The sequence below is a fragment of the Vidua chalybeata genome, chromosome 7 (genome assembly GCF_026979565.1).
Source record: "Vidua chalybeata isolate OUT-0048 chromosome 7, bVidCha1 merged haplotype, whole genome shotgun sequence".
NCBI classification, from domain to species: domain Eukaryota; kingdom Metazoa; phylum Chordata; class Aves; order Passeriformes; family Viduidae; genus Vidua; species Vidua chalybeata.
In genome coordinates, this window is record NC_071536.1 from 4,673,880 (window position 1) to 4,701,826 (window position 27,947).

The 27,947-nt window shown below is 43.3% G+C and overlaps 1 protein-coding gene across 2 annotated transcripts in view; it reads left to right on the forward strand.

Moving 5' to 3' along the window:
- ERBB4 (erb-b2 receptor tyrosine kinase 4) overlaps positions 1-27,947 on the forward strand; it is a 581,304-nt gene that overhangs the window by 279,337 nt on the left and 274,020 nt on the right. For both annotated transcript variants that reach the window (XM_053947445.1, XM_053947444.1), the window contains exon 3: positions 23,971-24,157. In XM_053947445.1, coding sequence (XP_053803420.1) covers positions 23,971-24,157 — 187 coding nt within the window. The remainder of the gene's footprint in view (positions 1-23,970; positions 24,158-27,947) is intronic.

Consider the following 27,947-nt stretch of genomic DNA (forward strand, 5'->3'; position numbering starts at 1 on the left):
AATTCAGGGACACCAATCATTCACAACTGGATAATGGCAAGAACAAAACCTGGAGAACATCAGAGGCATAATTAATCCACTGCCTTTGCTTTTGAGTCATTATGTGGGGTATGTGAGTGGGTGGAAGTTTGCATTAGAAAGGAAGATGCTGTACTGCTGTCTAGAAAAGGATGTGGATGTCTGGTGTGTGGCAAAAACATGCAGGTGTTTGGATGCTGGTATCTTATTTTTGGAATGATTCGCTGGCTGGTTAATGATGGCAGCCAGGAGAAATGGATACGGGCTTCCAGAGGATGGGTAGGTTTTGTGGGGAGATGCAGGAGTGCTGTAATGTATGTGCCTAATAGAGATAAAGTTATCTGGCCTAAATTTTTCAAACTCATGAGCAGAATTTAATGTTTGGGGCTTCATTGACTAATGCACAAAGCAATCTGAGTAATGAAAAACTGCTCTTTGTCAAGCAAAAGCAAGAGGCATTGATGGAAAAGCTAATTTATTTACTATTTTATGGAGAGAACATGCTTTGCTGAAGTTCAAAACTGACTGTGCAGCTATTGATGAGTATTCCTGTGAGGAAAATGGCTAATGAAAGCAACTGACACCCTCCCCGTGCCACTCTTTTGAAACTTGAAAGTTGCAGCTTTGCTGAACGTTTGTAAAGGAAGGACTCACAAGTGTTCGTTGTTGTTGTGTGGTAAAAACTTGCATTTTTCAAGTATTAAGTGCGAGAAATGGCTTGTTTCAGAGCACTGAATGGCTGGAAGGCTTTGGTTATTCATGGGCCTGGCTGCCCCATCCTTCCCTTGCCCACAGCAATCTGCCCTCTCCTAAAGCCCTCTGCACTCCTGCTACAGCTGTGGCTCTCTCAGAGGGTCTGTGATCCACAACTTGGGGGCAAAAGAAAACTTGCTCATTTTCCCTCAGCTGAAAGAAAGGGTCATTGTCAAAATTCACCCTGCCCCACATCTCATCAGCAGTCCTGGCATTGTTGTGTATTTATGGGTCCCCATCTGATGTGCTGTTTAGGAGCACTTTGGTTCATAATTCCTGATTCTAGAGACCTATACAGTTTTGCTATGATCAGTTGTAAAAGCCACATGTGGAATTGCCAGGTGAGTTGTGTACTTCATCTGGCTAAAGACAAGTCCATCTTCCCCCTTAAAGCTGTGTCCATAACCTGGTTACAGCAGGCTGGTTGCCTGAGCATAGGAGTGCTGTGTGTTGCTGTCAATTTGAAGTCAGAGTATGAATCAGGAATTTTGCTAAAGCTTGATTGAGAATCTGTGGTTTTGCTTTTCTCTGTGCCACGAGTCTGAACTGAGATTTTAAGCTGCAGCTTTTGCCCAAAGCCATTAAATGGGAGATGCTGGGGGTCTATTTGCTTAAGGGAAGGGAAATAGTGTTTGGAAGATGGAAGGAGAGAAGGGAAGGAGCTGAGATTTGGGCAATTTAGTGTCTGCTCTGACAAATTAACCCCCCTAATGAATGAGGATTTGAATCCTTACCTGATAACTTCTCTTAGACTCACTGTATCACATCCCTGAGCTCTTGTTGTTATAAAGCTTAAGAAGTTCTGTTATGTGACAACAAGGATATTGCAGTGTGTGTTAAAAGGTATCAGCTTCCTATACAGACAGAGAGGTCTTTGAGTAAAAAATGTTAAAAATCTGACAATCCTTTCTCTTGAAATCAGGGGACAATTTGCCTGAGAAAACTTTTGGCTATGGTCCTGTAAAATTAATTTCCCCCTGTACAAACTCCTACGTCCACGTTCAGAAATGGAATGCCAGCTGAACAGTGCTCACACACACACACACACACAAAAGTATGCTGGAATGGCACGAGTGCCTACAGTCTAAACTATGTCAGTCCCACAGACATTTTTGGTGGAATTGTATCACAGTAACCTGTGGTGGCTTTGTGCAGACCTCTGCCCACACTGGAAAGCCACACTCATGTTTGGTGTGGGGGAAGCCTGTCCGGACTCCCACACACCATTCAGTGCCAGGCAGCTGAGTGGATTGAAAGGAAACTATGGGAACATACCAGTGTAAAACATAATGTTAATATTCTTTTTCTATTGACCTCCTAAAAATAAAGTTGCGACCTGAGCTAACAAACATGGATTTTAATGATGGACCTTAAAACCAATAGCAAATGTGTTATTTTCATGTCACCTACCCAGAAGTCATTAATGTCTCCCTGTCTGGGTACTCCAAGATATGAACTTTTTGACAAAAACTCTGCAATTTTTTTAAAAGAAAAATCGGTCTAGAGCTTTCTCATTCTCTTTTACACTTCATGTAGTTATCAGTGTGTTGTTCCATCATGTTGTGTAGCATGATGTAAGAGGACAAGTGCAGTTATGTGCTCACTGAGTAGATGGCAAATCTGAAGAGATGGAGGGAGTTCTCTCTAATAGGTGGCTGGGCTTCAGTTATGGATTTTTTTTAGATTTTTTTAATGCTTCACTTTTTGCAAAGGTCAGTCTGTCTGCAGAAAAGTGACATTTCTATGAGAAACACAGTCTGGTAGGCATGTACAGAAAAAATGAAATGCAGACCACACCACATCCTCCTTGTTAGTGCTCTTGAGTATACACACTCAGCTTTGAAGATCTCCAAATCACATTCCTGGTGACAGGGGTTGCTTCAGAGGAGTCGGGATCCTGCTTGGCATGTGCTGAAGCATCCCTTATCCAAGGGTCTCAGATGTTAGGCAGAATCCTCAGGTGTTAGGCAGAATGTTACAGAGAGTAAACAGGCAGAGATGAAATGTTCTGACTGACCATTTGATGAAGGTGGGGCCATGAAGTACCAATTCAGCTTCCTGGCTTTCAGACATTTTCTTGCTCTGCTGTCTCGAACGTGTTTGTCTGCCCTGGCCACCTCCTCCTCCTCCTCCTCCTCCTCCTCCTCCTCCTCCTTGCCTTTGATCGATTTTTCATGAGCTTTGTGCAGAGGGTGACTCATGTCCAAAACATGAGCACAGCTGTTTACTACTGAGACCTGTGTGTACTTCACAGAAGGGTGTTTTCTCTGTTTCTATAAATCTGGCAGAGCTTCCTTTTATCCATGGCAATGTTTGTTCAGAAGATGGAAGGTTATTTAGAGAAAGCAATCAGGGGACATAACCTTTTTTCCTCTTATTATCAGAGGTTTATGCAACATGACTTTGAGAGTCTTTATCACAGTTTTCTGCATTTAATCCACTTAGGTTGGAAGGAAGCAACCAGGAGAGGGGCAAGTGCTGCACAGTATCCCAGAGATACTAGTGAAACCAGAGATTGTCCCCAGAGCAGGATGTCTCCCAGTGCTTTATCTCCCTTCAAAATAATGCTGAGTTTAAGTACAGGGCAACAGGCAGTGCTGCAGGGAGTGGAGGTGATGTGCTGGCTGTTCCTTGGATTTGAGGGAGGAGGTATTTGGGGTAGGGTGCCCAAGGTAGATACTCTTAGGACCTATTTTTTCATCTGGGGTTTAACCCCTGGTTTTGGTGTGTGTATGTGTGATCAAATGGTGGCTCTGAAAAACACCAGCACATTTCCTGTAGATCCCAAAGATCCTGGCAATGCATTGCTGTGCCTTATGGAAAAGCTGTGAGTGTTGATGCCACGGCACCTAAGCTGTGGTCCAGGGACCTTGGTGGTCACTGGCCTCATTATTGTTGAGGGCATCCTGGTTTTGAATATTAATTACAAACAGGTGAATATTCCCCTGTGTTCTGATTCTCACTTGCCCTTCAGCCTGGCAGGGCTTCTGGCCATTTCATGGGCGCTTCTGGTCATTTCATGGGCGCTTCTGGTCAGAGCTACCCAGCAAAACTGCTCCATATCTACTGCCTGGTGCTGCCCATGGAGTGATATCCTTAGGGACACCTTCCTGTGGGTCTGTTAATCCAGGGACCAAGTGCTGTCCCCTGCCCCGTGCCTGGGAACGGTGTGAGAGCAGCAGCAGAAGCTGACAGGCCGTGCTTTGCGCTGGCCCAGACAGCCAGTCTCGGGAGCCGTGCTTATAAAGCACTTCCTAATGAAGGGAAAAGAAGCCAGAGAGTTATTTTCTAAGAATAAAAATCCCTTTATGGTTTTTTGAAAAGTACTTTACACTTTGCACAAATGATCGCCTAGCATCTGGCAGGCTGGGTTTTTGCCATGTGTGGCAGAGGATACAGTTTGTGTAGTTGCAAGCAATCAACTCAAAAAGCTTTTGTGTGGTCCTGGAGCCCAGGAACTTGTTAATTTTGAGCAGTCGTTTTCTGCATTTAGCCCATTAGAGACTCTATTTTTGGTGACCTAGTTTGAGCTCTTTAAAAAATAATCAAGCAGCATTTTTCAGATCTGATTTGTAATGGGACTGTGGATTGGTTTTGCAGCTTGAAATGAAAGTTAGGGGAGGGGGTAGAACTTTTATCTCCTTGGTCCTTCAGAGCTAACATTTGCAATTGATTTTAGAGGGCCTCTAGGAAGGTTAATCTGACAAAGACTGTGGCTTGGCTTCACCACTTCAAGGGTTATTGTTTGACTTGCCACTGGGAAAATAATAAAGTAGCCAGGTTTAAATAATACTCTCTGTGCAATAACCTCCAGGAGTGCTAGCAAGTATTACTGGGCATCATCCAAACACTGTCAGAGCCTGTGGATTTGCCTGCTCCCCAGCGTGTAGGATGGGGTTTGGATTGGAGAGGAGCAATTGGAGCACATGCCAGAATGTCTAGCCGTGGGTTACAGGCTGACTGCCGTGGCAGGGCTGGGGTCAGGGCTCCCTCACAGAGATCCTGTGCTCTGGCTCAGCTCTGGGAATTAGTGCCATGCAGGAGAACTGCTGGCCTCTGCCTGTGGCTGCAGGGGGTTCCTGGGCACCGCAGACTTTCAGTTCCTGTGAGAGGAGAGGGATGCTCACAGCTGAGAGCAGCCCAGGCCAGGTGACGGCGTTTTCAGGTGTGCACCTGGGACAATTCCAGAGGAACTAAAGCAAAGAAAAAGACTTACAAATAAAATCTCAGTTTCTTTATGTATGAATTGTCTTTGCAGTTTCTGGCCATTCAAGATTATGTTCCCAAATACTAGGTTGCCTGGAGTGGCACTGCAGTGGAAACATAATTTTTTACTTGTTTGTTCTTCATTTTCTCTGGATACCCCTTTCCTCACTGTGCCAGGAAGCTGCCTGGGGAGCAGACCCCAGTTTTGGGCTCCCTTCTGAGGGAGAGCAGCCTGGTGAAGCTGGCATTGCAAACACAGGCACAGTGATCCTCTGAATCCCCATGAAGAGTCTCTGTAATATTTCTAAGGATCTGCAAATTAGAGATTAAATCTGCCAGCTCTGAAGGAAGGCAGAAGATAGCTCCCCCTCTCTAAGAGAGCCAGCAGTCCCTGGTGTGGAAAGGTTCACAGGTTGTTGAGGTGCCTAGAGCACAAATGTGCAGGCAATCGTGTATGATGCATGTGTGCACCTCCTGGCCATTGTCCTCGGAAAATCCTTCACTGGGGCACACGGAATGGGAGGGATCGAGCTGAAGCATGCAGAATTATAGCAAAGGTTTGGAGCAGCTGTGAAACTCTTGCTTGGGCTAGCTGAGCCTTTTTGTTATTGGGGTTAGAACTGGTCCTTCGTCCTTCCTGATCCCTGCTCAAAGGCCAGGTTATGTGGGGCAGAGTACAAGTCTGGTTTAAATTGGAGTTTCTTCCTGTTGGATGCTCCGTGCCTCTCTTTTCTCAGTATAAATATTCTTCCAGGGGCCACAAATTGTCAAAGATGAGAAAATAATTCAGTTGACATTGGATTGTAATTAAAAATGTTTGGCCTATTAGAAATATGAGAATCCTATATTTAATTTATATTTGATTTTTTCTTAAAAGAAGAAAATCAGTAATTTACCAGTTTCCATGGCCATTTTTTCTGTTTCTGTAGCTCAAAAGTATCTTGATCCAACAAACAAGATGTGGCAAATGTTCTAAATAGTGTTTAATTTTATTTTTTTTTAACTGAAAAAATATGTAAATGCCCGAGAAATTATACTTTGTAAAGTGGCTACTGCAAATTAACAGCATTTCACACGGATCTTACTTTGCATTTTTAATGCCCATAATGGGTGTCCCAAATTACATGATTTGCATTATAAACCAGAACAGCTCCTGTGTCGCTGCTGCTGTCCAACAGTTGAATAACAAGGCTTTTCTTTCCAAACTGTATAAATACATATTTACCCAAATGATGGAATTTAGGGCTCTGTTATTTATGTTTTTCTGGTCAGTCAATCACGCTGACATCTTTAATTGCCAATGCTTTTTAAATGCATCTGAGTGAGTCTGGTGTTTGAGGAATGGAAGTGCCAGGCATAGGCTGGGAGTGATCAATTCATTATTACACTGGTATTTTTGCTCTTGAGTTGGTGCCTTCTCTTTCTCTGCCTTTGTTTTATGGGAAATGTTGGGTTATTGTGTTGTTCCATGTTCAGCAGTGATGGTTCTACCTTTCCCCACTGGGCCCATGGCACTAAGGGAAGGGTTGGGGACATGCTGTCTCCTTGTGCCACTCCTGTCCCAGGCTTTATTCTGCAGGTGGGTTTTCCCATGTTTCATCAGAAACCCAGGATGCAGTGTCCAGCCACTTAAGGCAGGAACACCTTTGGTGTCTTTGTCCTCCTTGTCCTGCCTTGTTTCTCCAGGCTCCTGCTGTCTGAAGCCTCTGGAGAAAGAGTTGAATGATCTCCATCATGTAATCCCACCAATCAATCCCACACAATCAATGTTACTGATTGTTCAAAGTCCTAGCTTGGGTCATCTGCACCTGCCTTCAGTAGTTTTTTGTGATTGCTGATCCTCTTTGTCCAAGGAGATTTGATGTAACTCAGTTCCTGCATCATTAGTGTGGTGCCCCCAGTGCTTGAATTTCACTCCAAGCTGGTGGTCAGAATCATAAATAAGTGAACTCCTTCGAGTCAGCTTGAGCCAACACGTGTTGACTTCTGGCTCAGATAAGAGGAGGGAGCAGGTAAATTGATAGATAAATGGGTGGATAAACTCACTGTTTCTTTAGTGCTGTCTCCCTTACCCAGACAGGTTCCTGAAGCATCCAAGGGTTGTGTGTACCTGTTACTCAGTGACTTTCTCTGTTTACTGTCATTTTCTGGTTTCAAACAGATTTATCAGGTTCCAGTGCCAGCATATTCCAGCAAGGATTGGAAAATAATCACAGGGTAGATGGCAGGGACCCAAATTCATTGATATCTGATGGGATACTTGTGACCTCCTCACAGAGATTTATTGGAATTCATCTTCACCACACTGTCTCAAGACCATTTCCCCCAGGAAGCACTAGGAGAAACCAGCAGCTGTGGTTTTTGTTGTTCATGAACCTGCTGTTCTCCCCCACCTCTGGGCCCTGCAGTCTCCCCAGCTTTTCTTGTCCGTCCCTGTGCCACTCACAGAAGAAGTTTGTTGTAATGGGCAAGGGGGTTGATGCCAATAGAACAGTTTAAATAGATTTTGCTTTAATGAAATAAACCCTGGAGAAAGGGAGGAGTTGTGTGTTGTGTCTCAGTACCTCATAAACAGGTACGATATCTGCTGATCGAGTCAATGTCCTAGCTCTGTCTGCAGCTTGTGAACTAATGTTCACTGACAAATGGGCTTCAGGAGGAGGGGAAAAGGCCAGTGCCACAAATCTAGCCATTGCTGAAATGCCCAGGATCTGAGGCTTTTCAGAGAAAGAAATGTGATTATGATGAATGACGGAGGCAACAGCACTTTGTGCTGTTCTAATAATACCTAGCCAAGTGAAAAAATCCAATAAATGCCTGTGGTTACCTGGCTGTGCAGGAGCTCTGCTGGTGCCAGCCAGTGTCAAACACAGCCCTTTCAGCCCATGGGGGATCAGGGAGGAGAGCTGGTTGATGTGTTGGTGGCTCAGGGGATTATTTCCCATGCAGGAACCGCAGATGCAGGAGCTGTCATGGCACCCAGCAAACACCTCGAGAGGGCTGGTGGAAAAGCAGCTGGTTTGTGTCAGCCTTTCTCCTCCACTCAGAGGTCTGAGTGCTTCCCAAAAGGAAGCTGCTACAATCCTCCTCTGGGTTTTCCAGAAGCTGCCATGCTGAGCCTCAGGAGAGCTGAAGGTGGTAGGAAGGGAGTTGTTGTGGCTCCAGCAGTGGGAAGTGAGGGCTATGCTGGACAGTCTCACCTGGGGATTGCCAGGGTAGCTGCCAGCTTCAGGGGATGCTCACCAGTGACACAGCACAGGATCTAAGGTTTTCCAGAACTTTTCTTCTGCACTTGACTGCATTATGAAAACAGGCAGATTCTTGGCTCACTCCCTGAAACCACCGTGTTTTTTGTTTTTTTTTCACAAAGAGAAGCAATGTTCTGCTTTCAGTCAACATTTTCCTGGCATCTTGTTTCTTGTGCTGACCTCAGTGCAGCAGTGCAGAATGGAGGGATCTTTGTGCCTGGCTGTCATTTGCTATTTCCATATTACATGGGCCTGACCTCCTTCCCTCATGTCCCAGTCCCTGATCATATTTGACACCTTGCAGCAATTCCAGACCTGTGGTAGAAGGCTGTGCACTGCATTTCATGCTTATGTGGAAGGCTGTGTCCTTCTGGAATGTGTAATTAAATCCAGAGCTGCCAAAGGTGAGCCACACCATGGAGTCACCGTGAGTCACATCGCTGTTTACAGGGCTGCAGGAACTGTCTGTGGTGTCCTGTACTTTGTCCCCAGCCTGTCCCCGTGGTGTGGTGAACAGGAGCTTATCTGCTGAGCAAAATGCACAAGTATAAAGGAGCAGAGCTGCAAGCTGCATCAGTAGCAACACACGTGCACCTCTAAGACGAGGAGATGGCGGGAATAGCAGCAGTGGGATTCTGACAAATCAGGAATTGAAGATACATAACATAAATAGCTCATTTGCCAGATGAAAACCCAGCAGGATGATGATAAAGTGCACAATGTTTATTGATATCTGAATGACTATTCGTATTAAAAAAAAAGCATTTTAGAACTTAGCATAAACTCAGTTATTTGATTCTAGCACAGCTTATTATTTATTAGGAAATATATGGGGGTTTTATAGCCATAGTTCACCTTAGGGAGAAAATTAAAAAAAAAAAAAAGAGAGAGACATTTTATTTAATAGTACTGACTTCCTAATCTAAGCACTCTTAGCAGCTTGGCTGCAGAGTGGAAAGAAATGGTGGATATTTCCACTTATCCTTTGCTATGGAACACTATCACCTCTCTCTATCTCCATCAGCAGAGCTAGGTAATAATTTACTGCAGTGGACGCTGAGGGATATCAGCTCCAAGCCTCTCCAGTCCAGGTAGTTTGTCATCATGAGCTTTCAAGAAGTTAAAGTTGATTAAGAGAGAAGATCTGTCATGTCAGCATTTTTGCCCACCTAGAAGGCAGCACTCCTTCCCTCCCTCCTTATTCCAGCCTGTCTTCCTTGTACCGAGTTTTCATGTGTTTGGAAGTAGCTTTGAAGAGCTGCTTTCTTAGCTGTGCCTCAGAAATAGCAAATGTTATATATATGGAAATGTAAATGATGCTGATTAGCCAAGTGTTGTAGTTTGAGGCAAAAAGTTCAATGAGAACATGAAGAGCAGGAAGAGTACTTGGCCATGGTGCATGATCAGCCCTTCAGCAGCTGCCAGAGAAATTCATACTAAAGCTTGGGAAAGTAGGGCCTAGGAAAGGCAGCCAGTAGCTGTAAAAGATGAACACACATGCCTGGTATAACACTGTTTTTCTGGAAATATTAACATCTTGACCCATAGCAAAATTTCATCATCCATCCTTGGTCTGATTCAGCAGCCTATTTTGTGGTGACCCAGCACAATGTTTGGTGCTGTGACTCAGAGTTCAGGTCCCTCAGTGGCTGCCTCAGCTGAATTCCTCAGGCTGTAGCTGACTTTCATGTGGCTCTTTGTCCTCCTGCCCGCACCAAGGCTGAGCCTCGGCCAGGGAAGATGGACATCACGGAGGAGGACATGGCTATGGCAGTGATAAGTACAGCAAAGCCTCTGGTGACATCGAAGGGAGTTCCTGGTCTTAACCCAGCACTTCAGGAACTCTCCAGATTAGTCCTGAGCTTGTTTTTTTCTCTGAAAGGAAAATATTTCCTTTTTCTTGGCCTGTCGCATAACTGCTAATATTGAAATAAACATTCAGTGTTGTTGGTACAGCTGAAATTAATCCCAGCACAACTTCCCTAGAAGGCAAATACCTGTTGTGAGGAGCCCTGGAAGAAGACAAATATTTTTGTCTGTCCTCCTGCTCTGTAGCCCTCCACTCTGTGGGCACACACACATACAATCCCTTCAGCAGCTCTATCCAGTCCCATTCCTTTTGTGTCCCGCAGTGCAGGAAGGGATGGCATGCTGGCAAAGATACTTCCAGTTCCATGACAGAATATAGCATGAAGAAAATCAATTAAAACTATTGGGAGTTCCTGTGAAACAGCCTGTGATTAAACATAAGGATTTCTTGTGGAACAATTAGATGAATTTGGCCTCAGGTATCTCCCCTGACTTCATGGCCACTGGTGAACAATACTGAAATTTTTAAGAGTTCTGTCTGTTTTAATGGATTCAGCTTTAGTTATGAATCTCATCAAGAACAGCCAAAACAAAGGACAATTTAATTTAATTTGTGGGTGTCCTGTGAGTTAACTTTGACTACAACAGAAAAGGAAAATGCAGTTTGCCTTGCATTTGGAAACACCAACATGTGAAGAGACATGAGGATGAGCCTCCAGTGCCTTCCAGACTCTTGTCTCACACCTGTGTCTCCAGGCTTATACTTGCAGGGAGAGTGGCAAAGGCTGTGATAGTGAAGTTTCTCAGGCAAACATTATGCCTTAGAGCCAAAGCTGGGTCAGGAGCCAGTTCTTTGTTCCCTGCAGTTTGCTGTGAACCCAGCCATTGGGACTTTGGGGTTCCGTGTAGCCATTGTCCCATTCTGATCGATTTTCTGGCAAGGGAAAGCATCGGAGTGCCAGGGCTGTAGTGATCTCTTTGGACAGAGAAGTGCCTTCTGATAGTTAGGTGCTGGTGAGACACACTGACTTTGGCTCAGTGCAAGTCTGCTGGCAAGGAAAACATGGATAGGCCAGTGAACCTTGCCTGGAAATGGCAGGCTTGCTGGGATGTACAGACCTTACCATTGGCTCTGTTTTAATGAGTAATTTGAAAGTAATGCTTGAATGGAGCAGCAACTTTCAGCTCTTTTTACTAAGCTCTTAGCATTGGCTTGCAAAGATCATGCCTGTTTCTCTGTAACTACTGATAATTTGTGTTTTCCTCTTGACTTTTCAACTTCATTTCAGTTAAAAATTCCATTACACAGTGTGAGGGCACTGTGTGACACAGACCTTTCCCTTTTCTGGAAAGCGTGCAGCCTAAATGCACAAGAGAGGGCAAGAAGGCTGGCAGTTTTCTGAAGGCAAAGGAAAATTTGCTGAATCCTCTCTTGGGGACCAGCGAAGGAGAGAGATGAACTGATGGGCTGGTGGAAAGGGAACACAGTCTCTAAAGGTGGAGGAAAGAGAAGAGCTGAGCTTGGCTTGTTTTGTGTAGAGAACAAAAGCTTAAATGGTCTACTAATTGCTGCCAATACCCGGGAGTAGTTCGAGCTAAAGGACAGAGGCAGCACACACACATGCCAAGTAAAATAAGCCCCCCTGGCTTTTGAGAAGGCTTGGGCAGGTGATGGTTCCCTTCTTTCCCAAGCTCTGGTTCAACAGAAGCCAAACCCCACAGCTCTTGCAGTGTCAGGTCTTTAACATTCACACCACCAAATGTAATTAAGCTCTGCAAGGGCTGCACTCTGGGTAGAATTTATCTCTTGGTTTGTAATGCTTTAATTTAGTATCAAATATTCATGGACTGGCAGGGTCAAGTGAGGATAGAAAAGTACTGTAACAGGCATAGGCAAAGTAGGATGTGAAAGAATTCAGCTTAAAGGTTAGTCATCCATGGAAACCCATTAGGAAAAATACTGTAAATAACTTCCTGCATCTGTGAGTCTCAGAGCTAAACATGAGCCACTCCTGCCCCCACCCATGGAACTGCCAGAGCATGGGGTGTGCCAGCTCACATACAGAATTCAAAGCAGAATTATATAGTTACATATCCAAACTCTTCCAAATCCTGAAGCACACTGGGTGTGCTCTGCACTGAACAAGTCTGTTGCATCTCATGGGTTTAAGGGACAGAAAAGGGACAGATCTCATGGGTTTCAGGTTTGAGACATCTTGTAAATATTTATGAAGGGTTTTTGTGACACCAAATGATTTTTTTGGGAATACCCTGCCTGTTTAAGGACATGGTTCAAAGCCTGTAAAATTATGCTTATTGACTTCAAAGGATCAGGATCGACACTGTCCAATTTAATATTCACAAAACTAATTTATTCAACAAATTAAATTACTGAATTGAGAAAAATGAATGGATTTATTAATTTAGGTAGTTTATGGGGCCTGAAAGGTGTGTTTGGTGTATCTGGTTGGGAGTTCTCAGGTTGGGCAGACTGGGTTGGGAGGAAGGGCAAGCACCTTAGTCCATGGGACCGTGCAGGGAAGTAACTGAAATTCAGAGCAGCTGGGAATACATAGTGAGCTGGTCAAAGTCCAAGTGCCTTCTTTTGTCTGGCACCAGTTGAGAAAAGAGGTAGAAAAATAATTGGGTGAGCAGGCAATGTGGAAAGAGGAGCAGCAACATCTGGAAGTGTGTGGGACTTTAGGAAGTGTGTGGACACAGGGAGCTGATGCTGAGTACAGACTGGATGCTCCATCTCCAGCAGTGAAACACCCAAGGCCTGCATCTTCTGTTTTCCCAATTGCCTCTCAAAAGCACTGGCAGCTACAAGTAGAAGAGAATTGGGTAAAAAGAAAAGTAATTTCGAGCCAGAAATGCCTGCAACTTAAACCTGGTGCTGGAGCTGCCAGCTGAGCTTTCAAGCCAGGCAGGGTGCTGGGAGAATGAGAACTGAGAAAAACCTGCCATTTGAGCCAAGATTTCCCCCTTATCTCACAGCAGCATGCAGTGAGGAAACTACCTAAGGACTGCATTTTTAGACACCCAAAAAATCTGAACACAAGAAATTCTGCAGGAATACAACACACAAACACACTTTTAAAAAACATACATGTATCTGTAAATATGTAAAAAGCCATATATATCTAAACTCACACACCTACGTTGTGCAGAAAGTCTGAAATTTCTGGAAACTCCACAGGTGCTAAACTTAATTCTGCAAAATCCTCAGGCACCTTTTAGAGTTAAATTAATACTGATGTAATTAAAATGGTAATACTATTTGTTAAAAAGAAGAGTATTTAAATAATTCATTTTCCTACTGGTTCTGTGGAGTATGCTTAGGTTTAGCAATTATATGCTAACTAAAATCAGCCTCTCCTGTAATGATTTCATGATAATCTGACCTTTGATGGTCCTGGCTCACAGCAGCTGGCACTTTCTGCAGAGTTTACAGACTGTAAAGTAATTAATATCAATGAAATACCACTGCTGGCCCTTTGATGTGTTTGGGTCCTTGAACACTCCCTTTTCTCTCTCTCTTGAGCAGTTTTTTTCCTGATGTCCCTGACTCTTGGGAGTCTGGCCACTGGGACTGCTCCTGATGAAGGGCACATCCCAGCTGAGGGGTGCACTGGTGAGCACCCTCTCTTTTGGGGTTCAGAAGACATAATTGACAATATGCCAGGTTTAATTTGATTTAATATTAAGCACAATAATAGCTCTTGAAAAGCTGTCTTTCAGGGAAAGGTAATAAGGGTATTAATAAAAACAGGTGAGGAGAGATGCCCTGGTTTTAGCTTCCTGCATTATTTCATTACTGTCAGTCAGCACAGAACTCCCTTGAGATTATTCCTGTGTAGTTAATAACATTGTTTCTGTGATGACTTTAATGACTGAGCCTTTCTTCCATCCTTAGCTGTGACAATAACCACTCTGCTTTTTTTTTCCTTCAACAAGGCTATTGTTTGGGGTTCAGCACATTAAGAAACATTTTTAGCTATAGAGGTTTCCTCTAATTAAGTTATTGGCAAAAGATTGCTTGTCCAGTCATTTGCTGGTGATGAGTACTGAAGGAAATTATATCTTGTAGAGAGTATTACACTTTCCCTGCCATACTTCCCCTAAAAAAAAGAATAAAATGATATAAAAATAAGCAGTAAGATTGCAAACTCAGGCACTCAGAAATTAGATAGTGCCAGCATGATGGGTGCCTGGATCTGTCCTTCCCCACTCCTGATCATAAGCTTTTCCTCTTTCTTCTCTTATCTCTTGCCCTGTACCCCATTTTTTCCTTTCATAAAATCACCTTTTCTCCAAAAGTCTTAATTCTTAACCTTTTTCGAATTTTTATGTCAAGACCAAATGTCTTTTTCTGCTCTTGTGTCTTAGAAAGAAATAATTTTCTCTATAACTTTTGCAACACCCCCTTGCATAAACTCATCTGTAATTAAAAAAAAAAAAAGAAGCTGTTTGCACACCTTGAGGGAGCCTCTGCTTGTTCATTGGTGCAATAATTGTATGTAGTAATAATGGTACATTTAAGATGTCTGGTCGTTCTGGGCATGATTTAAAAGTTCCTGCTTCCTATAAGACTGTGCATCCAGCTTGGTTCAGAAACCACACAGAAAATGCAATGAGTGGGAGAAGCTTTAATGTGTCCCCTTGAAGAAAAGTAGTGGAATTAATGCAGAGGAAAATCTTATTTTAGGGTTAGTGCAATCACTGCAGATTAATGATGGTTCCCTTGGTTGGTGCATAACCTCAGAAAGTGGAGTTTACATTTCTTTCTTAAAGTAAACCTCTGCATTTGAAAATCAGATAATTTACTAATTGCTCACATCTTATAAATTATGGATCTATCCTTGAAGGAGATTTTAACAATCTATTAAAGCCTGAGTAACAGAGTTATTCTCCAGCTTCCAGATAAACAAAACAAAACCACAACTTTAAAAGCAAGAAGCCTCTTCACTTTTTATCTAAATGGAAATAAAGCCAGCCAGCCTAATCAAAAGCCAGCGATTAATGAATCTCTTCAGGGTTTCTATTCTTGAAAAGATTAGAGTTTAAAAGGCTGAAATTGTTTCAATAGGTAGGTGTGATGTTGAGCCCAGACATTGTATTTATATATGCTCAGCTAGAAATAAGAGTTGCTAAAATCCAATATCTGGATGAAGATTCTCCTCTTCAGTGAAACCAGACAGTTAAGAACTCCAATATTCACTAATTTCAGTGTGCAAAAATGTCCTAGAGCACCAATAAAATCAGTTGCTCCCAGGAAATGCTTTTAAAATACTCATTAAAAAGTGGATGTTGCACATATGAAACAAACTGAAAGTGGGTTTTTAGGAAACTTATTTTCTTGGAAAAGGGAAGCAAAGCTCTCCAAAAATAATCAAACTGCTTTTCCAGGATTGGACAGCCAGCTATTTGCTTCTTGCAAAAACGCAGACTGGGAATGTTGAGCTGAAATTTGGCAAGGTTAACACATTTTCACTATGTGTACTCAGTTCCTGTGTCCAGAAATAGAAACAGTCTTTTGCTTGCAGGATTGGCAGGGCACCTTCACCTGCAATTTAAATAGAAAAAAATAGAAAAGTCCCGTTGTTCAGCTCCACCTCTGTATCAGATCTCTGGGATGTTTTATTCATTCTGTATCATTCCAAAGAGTAGGAATTGCGACAGCCAAGAGCTCCTGTTGCTTCCACAGTAGAGACTGAAGAAATGTTAATAAATGCATTTAATTTACTTGTCTAACTAGAGATTTTCCTGTAATTCATACCAACTAGCCTGCCTGTGTAGTAGGAAAAAAGCAATCACAATATCTGATGTACAAAGCCTGTCACTCACCATATATCAAATGAACAAATAAAGGTCCCTTGTTCCATTAAATGACCACAAAACATTCCTGGGATCTTCACAGGCACTTTGCTTACCACGATGTGCAATTCTGGACACCCTGTTAGAGCTTGCACTGCATTTGTCATGGGTACTTTTCCATATGACTTCTGATCAGACACTTGACCTCTCAAACCCATAGTGGGGAAGGCATCCTTCTTCACTTCTGCTTTTTGTGGGGTTTTTGTGTGTTTTGTTCCTCTTCAGTCACAGGCTGTCTTGGGCTGTAAGCTGGAGAAGCTGGGAGTGCTTCTGAGCTGTGAGAGACTGTGAATCCATCCTCCTCCTCCCTTTCTTCCATTTTCTCCCCTTGGGAAGACTTGGGAATAGATAGATGGGCTCCCTGTGGTGCTCCAACCAGCCTCACGAGCCAGAGGACCAAGTAAGCAGCCTGCTAGTTCAGCTTAGCCATGAGCAAAAACATGAGGGGACAGTGAGGAATTTAATGCTCTTTTCTTCTTTGCTACGGGATACCTTGTTCTGCCAAAATAAATACACCACCTTGGTTCAGCCCACTGCCATCTCAGGATGCCTGTGGCAGTGCAGCCAGTCTAAATGTATCTGTGTAGTTTTGACAGCACAGCCCTCACGTTGGCTTTTTCAGTGAAAATGTCCTGAGACCCTTGAATGCACCCAGCTTCTCACAGGCTGTGGCTCTCAGAGGGAAATTGATAAAAAAGGATGTCTTTGCACATGGTTATTACTTTCCTAAAATCCTTCCAGAGTGTTGATATTATTTAGTTTATGAAGTATCAGTTTGTGCAATTTTACGTTGCCTGGAAAGAAACTGCGATTTACTCAATTTGAAGCTCCCAAAAGCAGAGGAAGCAAAAGGCATCAATCTGTGCTGCTGGAAATTCTGTAACTGGGCAGCTATAAGCTGATGTGCTTTGAGTGTCTGCAAAATGCAGCATCTACTGAACGGCCTGAGTAGTAAAGCATTTTGTAACAGCATAATGCTCTCATTGTAGTCTTTTCAATCTCATTTAGGACTAAGCTTTCCCTTGGGAGACGATACAATAAACTCTCCTGGAAACCATGCTGCAAATACGTTGAAGCCAATCAGGGAATACAGTGCAATGTCAAAAGTCTTCCTGGCTGGCTAAACATGTGTGTTGCACAGTGATCCTCAGGACAGACAGACCTCAGCTGTGAAGATGGGCTTGTTACAGAGTGCAGGCTTTGTCTAGGTCATAATGTTGCTCAACATAAACAGTTTAGGATTTATGGTGTGCTCTCAGCCAGCCCGGCCACCTCAAACTTCTCAGCAGACACTTCTAGGACACTTCTAAGCAGACATACAAACAGAGGAATTATGTTTTAGACTGGAAACATTGGGAAGACTCTCAGATACCGATGTAACCCTGCTCATTTTCTCTGTTCAGAGGATGTTTTCATCTGAAAAGTGGGCAGAGACACATAGGGCAAGCTGACACCTGAGCTTCAGTTGAAGAAGTATTAGGCAGGCAGAAGACTTGTGTACATCATTAGAAACTGTATTTCAACATTTGAAAGTGAAAGGGTTGGGGTTTTTGGTCCTGTTATTTGCCTATTTCTACATAATGTTCCCATTCCCACATTATTTTATTATTTTGTTTTTCAAGTCCCAAATTGTTTTTTCATCAGTACTTTAAAAATGAATCAATATACATATTTCAAAGGTTCCCCATGTTTTTACCCCTCACCTTTCTTTCCAAATGCCAGATTTGGACACTGTCCTGCAGTTTAAAGGTTTCTAGACTGTTATTTGCTTTTCTTCCAAGACCTCCCTAGACCCTACTCCAATGTATATTAGCTCAGACACAGCCAAACTTAGATCAGCAACAATGTGTTTCCTACATCAAGCTCAGTAAATAAATAACTGCACAGCTAATCCTCCTATTTCAATGTATGAAAAGTCCAAAACTCTTGGAATAATGCAATATAAAGATCAGCCATTCAGAAAACAGAGCTTTAGTTCAACAACTCCCAAGGTGGGTTCTGTAAATTATGTAGCAAAATCTGTACAAATTTCCAGTGGCCTTAAGAAAAGGTACATCTGACTAACTGCTGCTTTAGAGGGAATTGAGTGCTGTGTTCAGTTCACTGATCTGCTGCTCAGGATGTTTTGTAAGCATATTACCAAAGAAGACCAGATGTCTGTGAGGGAAAGAGTATGAGTTAAAAGTTCCTACCAACTGTCATAAATAACTGAATCACACTTCAATCCTGCAGCATGCAGCAGTGCAAGTACAGCTCTCAACAACATTAAATCCAAGCCCTTCCTTTGCTGTTAATGCAAATTGAAAGACTACCAGAAGATCCTCTTTCTTTTTTAACCAATTTGAATAAAAACTGCATCTTTAGTGCTGTGGACAGTAATCTTTCTGCAGCTGCCAAGGCAGCTCTAGTTAGGATACACTGCTTGCTCCTGACCAGGCACTAGGAAAGGTTTTCTACAAGCTGTGTTCTGGTATTAATCAGCGTGCTCAAACTTAAGGGATTTTTACTGAAGCTTGTATAGAGTACCTGGAAAACCACTGGTGCTCAGGAGGGTTTAACATCACAATTCCTTTCACAAGTGTTGATGTAATTGAAGAATGCAGTATGGAAGGAGAGAAGACATGAGCTTGTAGTGGGACAAAATTCCTTACATGCATGCCATGTTAGCTCTGACATAGTCTTTAAATGGGGTGTCCTCTCAGGCAGGAGAAATGTCAGTGTGTGCCACATATTTCTCATTTGAGAGAAGCTGGCAAAGGCTGGATCCCTTAAATACCTGAACTGCTTTGAAAATCTCAGCTTCTCGTGTCATTAGAAATTCATAACTCTCAATGAGCAATGCATGGAACAGCTAATTGAGCTCCATAAATTGCTATTTCCACATTTTGGTTGCTATTGTTTCTCCCAGAGTTAGAATTGCAAGTGATGTAGCTGCTTAGAGACTATTTTATGGTTATTCAGTATACATTAATTTTTTAATTGTGACAGTGACAGGTGTGTTGCATTGCATGGGTAAAAAAGTATGGAAAAAAAAATGATGGTTACCAGCATGTTCATAAACGTGCCTGACTGAATTTTTGAACTTATTTAAAGTTAGGCAGATGTTGACTTTGCTGTATTGTGGGTTTTTTTGGTGTAATAAAATTTGTTTCCTCAAAATTTGGCCAGTTGGATGTTGGGCAGTTCTCAGCAGATATAAATGAATACTTTATAACTGATAAAAAAGTGAAATGGGAGATAGTCTGTTCAAGTCCACTTGAGATGTGAAAAGTTCTTCCTTTTTTTAATGTTTGTGAATTAAGCACATTTGTCCTCCCCTCCTGCACTAGTGTTTATTGGTGCTTTCAAGTGAGATTGAAGTAGATCAGAAAGTTCTTAGCTTTTATGGAAAAGGAGAAAAACATTCTAAAAGAGAATTAATTGTCAGTGGTCCCACAGATGTGAGCTGGCCCCTGTGACAGGTTTTTGTTGCTCTGAGTTGGTGCTGGGGACCAGTGTCAGATCAGCTGAGGCAGCAGGGACATTACCAGATCAGGTTCAGAGACTGGATAAATGTGTCTGCAGCTGAAATAAACCCCACAATAGAGTTCTCTTTGGTGCCTCTGCCACAGCCCAGCCTTCTTGATGGATGTTAAGAAGCCTTAGTAGTGTTTATAAGAAACATCAGCTTCCCTAATCGTTCATTGATCTGTTGTTCTGGGTGGAATGATGAAGCTTTCGCTGTTATTTTGCTCTGCTTCGCTCAGATTCACTTGATTTGAACCAAAGGACGATTTAAGATGGCAAGGCACAATTTTACTCTCATTTACTCCCAGCTGACAGGATAATTCTGGTTTTGCTGTTGGGAGCTTCAAGTGCTTCATCTGTGCTCAGCTGTATTAGTTGTAATTAAGGGAATGGGCTGTCTAGAGCTCATTTTTACAGTTCATCACCTGAAAAAGAACCTCCAAAAAGAACCCTTTTGCTTTTAGTGCCATTTGGAGTTTCTTCCTCGCCCTCTGCAGGGCTGCCCTTCTTGGGGCACACCCCTGGGGAGGGCAACACCTTCACTGGCTCTGTTCTTATCTCAGGGTAGCTATTTTTAGGTTTAAAAACCAAAAAAATTGGCTATGTTTGGGCTCATAGAGTCTGTTAGGAAACTGGTTTATAGACTGACATGGCTATTCCTGGGGTGCAGGACACTGCTGGACACAGGAACAGCAAACTGTGGAGTACAAGTGTGCATCTGTTGTCTGAAAATGGAGACAAAGGGATTTTTCCCTGGTAAATATATCAGAACCCTGTGGTTTGGTGTGTTTTTTAAGCAGCTTATGAGGCATTAGATATGTCAAGTGTATGTACACAGGCTGTGGTGATTGGCAGTGGGGCTGTGCTGTGGCACACAGGCTGTGGTGATTGGCAGTGGGGCTGTGCTGTGGCACACAGTTTGTGGTGATTGGCAGTGGGGCTGTGCTGTGGCACACAGGCTGTGGTGATTGGCAGTGGGGCTGCAGCCCAGCCTCATCCCCCATGGGCACAGCTGTGAGAAGCAGGTGAGCAGCATTGACAGCAACGAGCCATGGAGTGCCCAGGTGCACTGAGCAACCACCAAAGGGAGCAGAGGGCACACAGGTGCACTGCATGAACAGGAGGGGTAGAAAAGGCTGGGCTGAAGGACAAGGAGGGCAGATGCTTGCAGCTTTCTGAAGTGGTAAGGTGTTACTCTGTATGGGTTGAAGCTTTCTGAAATTGTGTGGTGATGCTCTGTGCATCGTGGCAATCTCAACTGTGTTGTATGCTGTGACAGTCAAGGGTTAATGCTTTTCCCCTGACTTTCCTTTTGTTTCTGCTGGAAGCTTGTTCTTACCCAGGGGCTGATGCCTGATAGTCTCAGTTCCCTTTTTGTTTTTCCTGAGGGACAGACTCATGGGAAATGTGTTTTTGCAAGTGCCTGCAAGCCCTAGCAGGAGAATCAGACTGGGAGATGGCACTCAGTGTTGTGAGCCACTCCACCCTCTTGGGAACACAGATGGAAGCTGGAGCAAAGCAGCTCAAACAGAGCACTTGGATAGCTGAGTCCAGGATACCAGCCCAGGAAAATGTCCAACCTTGAGTTCAAGGCATAAGAAGTTCAAATCATGCCTGACCTTGGCACAAGGCGCAGGGGAGCAGACCTAAGTGCTGGTCCCATCTGGCATGAGGATTGGTGAGTCAGGAGCCAACAGGCATCTTTGCAGTGACTCCTGCAGGGCTGGGAGTGAGCTCCAAGTGGGCAGGTGTCCATTTTCAGTGACAGTCAAGTTAAAACTTGCAGTGCCTGGCCAAGTGACAGTGTTGGCTGGGAGTGGCTGAAGCTTGAGATGCCCTCTACCTTCCCTGTTTATCTTCTTCAAGATGGACTGGTCAGAAAACACCCTGCAAACCAGAACCCATCCTGCAAAGCCAGTTATTGTCCTGCATTTTTCATTCTTACTTGAATTTAAACCCAAATGAAGCCTTGTCTTAATACATCAGACTGCTAGATTTGGTTGGTCAGGTGGTTGTTTCCTAAGAAATTAGAAACCCTTTGGGGTTTATTTTCATAATTTTGTATTGCAAGCATGAACATGGCAGCGTCTCCAGCAAATGAATGTGTTGCAATATGGTGGCAGCCATGGGACTGCAAAGAACCTTCTGGTTTGTCAAAATACTTGCCATAATTTGCCATTTCAGTTGGTTAAGCCAGACAAAGTGCAGAGCTTCTGAGGCAGTTCACAATTATCAGCAATAGGACTTTGTAATTTTCTCTGGTTGGCTATTGTTTTGTTTTGGACATTTTTTTGGCTTTTTTCCCTCCCCCAAGTTTGGAATGAAGACTGCTAATCTGTGTGTGTGTGACATTTCAGTCCTGTCCTGAATTGCAGCCCTTTCAGGTGGAATTGCTGTTTGGCAGTAAGACATACCCTAAAAATAGAAAATGTGGTTATAAATGACAACAGTTGGCAGGGAGGACCTGTTCAGATGCAATTTTGGAACTGCTTTTAATTTTTTCCACTCAATTCCAAGTTAAACATCCATTTAAATTAATTAGAGCAATCACAGTATCCCTAGAATATCAGTGGAGAAACTGAAGCCGTGAGTGTAATTTAAGTATTTCTTGAATTCTGAGGAGATGCTAAAAGAGGCCACTTAAAGAAATTTTTGCATATGATGAAAAGCAAATTCCTGACCAAGCTGGCTAAGCTCAAATGTCTGAAGGCAAAGAGCTATCATGAAAGTGCTGTAAAGCTTCTGATTATAATGGAATGAGTGTCCCAGGGTATAATGCAGCTCTACACTAAATACTTAGCTGCTGAACCCTACTTCTCAACCGATCTCCACTCACTGGGTTCTCATCAGAGTCCTGTCAGGACACTGGGCTTTGTTTCAATGCCAGGCGAGTCTGGAAATGGCTTTTTCAGCAGCTTCAGCTGAGTACAAATGCTTGACTTCAGAAGGACAGCTAGTACCTAGACTCTGTGGCCTAGAAACCACTCCTTATGTACACTGCCACACGTATTAATAACCTTGCAGGCTTTTATAAGCCTAATTAAAAGGCTTGTGCACACTTAAATGTGAAATCATGGCAACATGCTGAAGCAGCAAAGCAAGATCCTGTCCTTGGTGCTGCAAATCCATTGCTGCCTTTCTTTATTAATGATACATACATGACAGGTTGAATTCTCTGCCTGCTGTTGCTTGTCGGGTTGTTTTTATTACAGTATCGACTGGAGTCCCCCTCGTGTTGGTTGTAGTCTGGGCACGTTACTCTAAGCAGAATTTTTCTTTCAGTGTTTTGTTTAAGGTATTGACTTTGCCAAAGGGAAGGGAAAAGTGTGTGCAGCCACTTAAGCACACAAGTAGTGGTATCAATTTCCATCCATTAAAATATGCACATGCACACAAACACACGGCTCTGTACAGTGGTTACAGGCACGGGGTGAGGTGAGCTTTGAAAAACAAGAGTCAAGAGACCCTCTCCAATATTGAGATTCTGCTTCCAGGATCTAGCCAGGAGCATCCTTCAGCCTGTGCCAAGTCCTGCTGAGGATGGTGGGGTCATTGTGAGCATCAAAATGACATTTTTCAAAGGCATTTGTGTATTTCTAGGCCATTTCTTTCAGTTCCTTAGAATGAACTTTATTTTCTAAGGGAGCATATTTCTCTGGTTTTGGATGTTCTGTATTTTTTTTTTTTCCCTAACAACATCTTAGTTATGTTAATCTTTTGGACTTTGAAAAAGCTTTTTCTAGTTATTGGGTTTTGGGATGTTTTTTCCCTTTCCAGCCCAGGCAATCAATTCCTGAATATGAGCAGGAGGGTTATTGAGCAGCTCATCTAGAGCCAGCAAAGATTTCAGCCAACTCAAAGGTGCAGCAATCATTTTACTAAAGGTTTGGATTGCAGTTTTGATCCAAGACTGGGATATATGGGTGTGGATGGCTCCAGCACTGCCAGGTGAAACTAGGAGATGAATCTTTGCAAATGTTCATTTGAAAGTACACAAAATGGGTGTTAGTACAGATGTGTGTTATCTTTGTTTTCTCTTCCAAACTGGCCCCCCTGTCTCCCATTTGTTCCTGTTTCATGGTGAGCTCTTCCAGAGGTGTTTTCCATGTTATGTCCCTTCAGTCCCACCCTAAAGTACCCTGTACAACACAGAGTTACTTGCAGACAGACCATCTCATCTGAACTGTGGCATTGCCCCAGTGGATTCTGTTCATGTACTGCAGAGGACTTTGATCTGCTCCCTGCTTTGAGTTGTGCTAAGTCATCCTTTTGTGAATCCTTAGTACCTGACAGGGAATTTCTGTTTGAGTTTCAATAAATTGATAAAAATGGCTGCCTCTTTATTTTCTACCTTTCAAACAACTATTTCCAGTAGACTCACTAAAATTAAAGCAGGAATGTGCTCGAAATCATTAAGTTGAAAGAGAATTTGTTTTTCAGATGGTCTGGGTTTTTTTGTCTTGGCTTGTCCTAAAGCATCTACTGTCTGGGAAATTCAGGACAGTTAAAGATGGGCCATGTCTGATGTGTTTGTTTCATTTCTGCCTTTCAGTCTATCCGAGAAGTCACGGGCTATGTGTTGGTGGCTTTGAACCAGTTTGAGTACCTGCCCCTGGAGAATCTGCGCATTGTTCGTGGGACCAAGCTCTACGAGGAGCGATACGCTCTGGCCATATTCCTTAACTACAGGAAGGATGGCAACTTCGGACTCAGGGAACTTGGCTTGAGGAACCTGACAGGTAAGGGAAACTTGGAAATGTGGTGGATTAATTGCAAGGAAAAGAATGAGCCTGTTGAGTATTTCCCCAGTGCCATCAGTCACTTGCATTCTGCAGGAGACTGAGGTACCACAAGAGCCTGGCAGTTGTTCTGAGGGGTTTGTTGGTACATCTTTTTTTTTTTTTTTTTTTTTTGGTTCACAAAACTACTTGTCTCCCTAATGATCCATGAGAGTCATGGCAAGAGCATATTTGAAACAAAAACAGTTATTGAAAGAGTATGTGAACTTTTTTGTGTGTTGATATCATGAGCATGTTAGTGATCCTTGATTATTGCACACTTGCTCCTTCAGGTGCTGGCTATTTTCTGCCAGGTTACCTTAGCTTTAGCATCCCCTGTGCCTCTGTATCTTTAGTTTATTCAATTTTAGAGCTCCTTTTTCTAAACAAAAATAGTGCATTACATATAGTGAGAAAAGTGCCTTTTTTTTTTTTTTTTTTTTTTTTTTTTTTTTTTTTTGAGTCAAAAATGTAAGCAAAGTCCACAGCTTCATGTTTACCTGTAAATTCAGGGCTGGATCATGCTGTGGGGTAGATCAATCATTCATTTACTCCATCTGAGGATCCAAAGTCAGTGGTTTGGGAGATTAAAACTTGCTAAATATCAATGGGCTGTAACTTAATAAAGAGCAGGCAGTGGCTCTTCTTAGGGAATTCACTGGAAGTATTTTATTTATACCTGGTTCCTCATCAACTATGATAATTTCTACCCTAAACTTTGGTAATTTGATGTGGCCTTGTTTCTGCTATTGGCTGAAAACTGACTCAAAATCACTGACCTGAGCTGGCTGTGGAGATTGAACCTCGCTATGGAGAGGTGGGAGCCTTCTGAGCTGTATTTAGGCACCCTTCCCTCTCTGCTTCTTTTGTTTGTCAGTATTCAGAGTAGCATGAGTGCTTAGAGTTCCCTGTTCAGCCTCGCTAGGCTGTACAGCAAGGCTTTTAAAAACAGGAGGGAAAAGAAGGCTGAAATATTTTACAAAATAAACCAATTTTGGATGACTCTGATTAGGCTCTTTCCTCTGGTCATATTTTTGACAATTTTCTTTACTGAGACCATCATGCCAATATCAGAGTGGTTCCCAAATGTCTCTAAATCCCTGCCACCTACTACTCTTTACTCTGTCACTGTCATAAACCAATTTCTTCCTCTTCTGTTCCCATATTTCTTCCCACCTTTCTGATATAGGGAGTTCATTGTGACTGTCTATGTCTTCACATCATACAGAGCCACAGCATTGGGTGATATACAAAGAAAGAGATAATGCTGTTTTCTGGTCTTTGAGTCTCAAAATGCCTTGTAAGGACACTTGGCTGTGTGAAACTCAGAGAGGTGAGGTGAGGCCAAGACCAGAAAAGGATGGAAGTCTTTCCTCTTGGGTCTGAGGTGGTTCTGCCAGGTGAGAGTTTTACTCCTAGAGCTCGTTTAGCCAGCTTTGCTGCTCAGTAGGGTAAAAAAAAACTTATCTTGTAGGCTTCTGCTCCAATTTTGGTCTTGAACCAGCTTCCCTGTGCTATTTGGCAGTTCCCCAGACTCCAGAGATGCCCTCTGGGAGCTGTTGTGACGTGACAGACACAGCACCAAAACTGCCCAGCAAGTGGTTTCATTTTCTTTTGAAAGGTCTTAAGAAAACTGGCCTTAGCTCAGCCTGTGAATCTTTCCCAACATGAGATCATCACAGCCACTTCTTCTGATTTAGGTGTTTACAAAGGCCTCTGATGGGATTATTTGACTTGAAATGAATTGTTGTCTTCTGGAAGGAAAGTGCCCTAATAACACCAGCTTGTCTCCATGGAGCACTTAAAATAGCTTCTGGGTGCTGAACATGAGCCAGTGTGTGCTTGAAAATACTCTTAAAGTTTTCTAGACACCATGCCAGGGCCTCATGGGTCTCTCCAGCAGCTGTTCTCTGGCTGTTTTGTGCACTGGTGAAGATGCACCGGGCTATTTTAACCCACAACCCGCCTCTTGTTGCGCATGCTCTTCCCGGAGCATGTTCATCCTTCGTTAATTTTCCTGACACATCCTTAGCACTTGTAGCTGCATAAATATAACTGCTGGATGCGGGAGTTGGTGATGTTGCAAGGCAGTGATGGACCAGCAGTATCTGAACCTATTCTTTAGTTTTACCCCAGAAACCATGGGTGAGCTGCTAAACTGAAGAAGCAGCAGCCCCCATGGGCTCACATTCTTCAAGTCCACTGCAGATTTGAAGAGACTGGCTTTGAATCGTGCACCCCTTCCACTTGAGTAAAATATTACATGGCTCTTGTCTTGCATGTGAAGAATTGTCATTCCAGGGCTTATGCCTTGTTCATGAGAGTCTGGGAAATTCTGTTTTTATTTGTGCAGTGCTGGATGATAGGCTCCTGAGGGTATTTCTGCCTAGTGCTGTACAGTATACAAACACAAGCCCTACTCCCTGTGTTAAATAAATGAGGAAGCTGCTCTCACCTGCAGATTCTCCTCAGACACAGAGTTTCAGCCTCCTGTGCTGTACCACTGCAGTATTTTCTGTGTGTTGCTAACAGCTGTGTTTTTATTGCCAGATATGTCTATCAAGTTTTCATATTTAAATGTAACTTTAAATGCTTGAATTTCCTCCCTTGCACTATAAAAAAATTGACAGCTGTGAAGGCAGTTAGTTTTATCTCACACAGAAAACACGATCTAATTCTCACTCATGATGTCTGTCAAACCACAAGGGAGTTTTGTTTGTATAGCTCAGCCCAGGACTATGTCCTAAAATGCATGTGACACTTGCAAAAAATCTTAGCTATAAAAATTCTGTTCTCACTTTTTACAAAAACTTAGTCAACAAACGTGTCAAAACTGAACTGACACTGAACTAATGAAGTGGCTGCTGCCATCTCAGCTGGACTCATCTCAGTGTGCAGATTCAGCTGCCAAGGAGCCTCACAGTGAAAAGGAGGGTTTGACATCCTGGCTGTGTTTTTCAGCCCGAGATGAGCAGAGTAGGTGGTGCTGAGGGAGGTGCTGAGGGAGGTGCCAGCTTCTTCCAGCCATTGTCCAGGAACCACTGAAGGTCACCAGGCAGTCAACCTCAGCTTACCCAGGGAAAGGGCACCATTGGTGCTCACATTGGAGCACTCCAAACAGAGAGGGAACCTGATGGCTGCATCTCATTACTGCCTGAGAGGGGAAAGAGGGATAACTCACAAGTGCCAGAACTGTTTAGGAAGTGTCTTGGCTAGAAAAGACAGGTGTCTGCTAAGGAAGGCAGAAGCCTCCCCTGAAATGGAAAATGTAAATCCCCTCCATATGAATTATTATACTTTTGAAATTAAGGGGCTCTCGGGCAAAGACATGGGAGCAGGAATAACAGTTCTTTATTAGGGAAGAAAATAAAAATAGCTGTAATACAGAACAACACTGCCAGAGTCAGAACAGGCCCTGGCAGCCTGTGGGTCAGGGTGGTGGCAGCAGTGCCATTCCATGGGGGCTCAGCCCTCCTGCAGTGCCAGCTGTGCTTCTGCTGGAGCAGGGATCCTGGACAAGGCTGGAGTTTTCCTCTGAAGCTCCAGGACTGCTGGAGATGGGCCTGGTCTTCCTCTGGGAATGCAGTGAGGAAGAAAGCTGCTCCTCTGGGAGTGCAGTGGGGCAGAAAGCTGCTCCTCTGGGAATGCAGTGGGGAAGAAAGCTGCTCCTCTGGGAGTGCAGTGGGGAAGAAAGCTGCTCCTCTGGGAATGCAGTGGGGAAGAAAGCTGCTCCTCTGGGAATGCAGTGAGG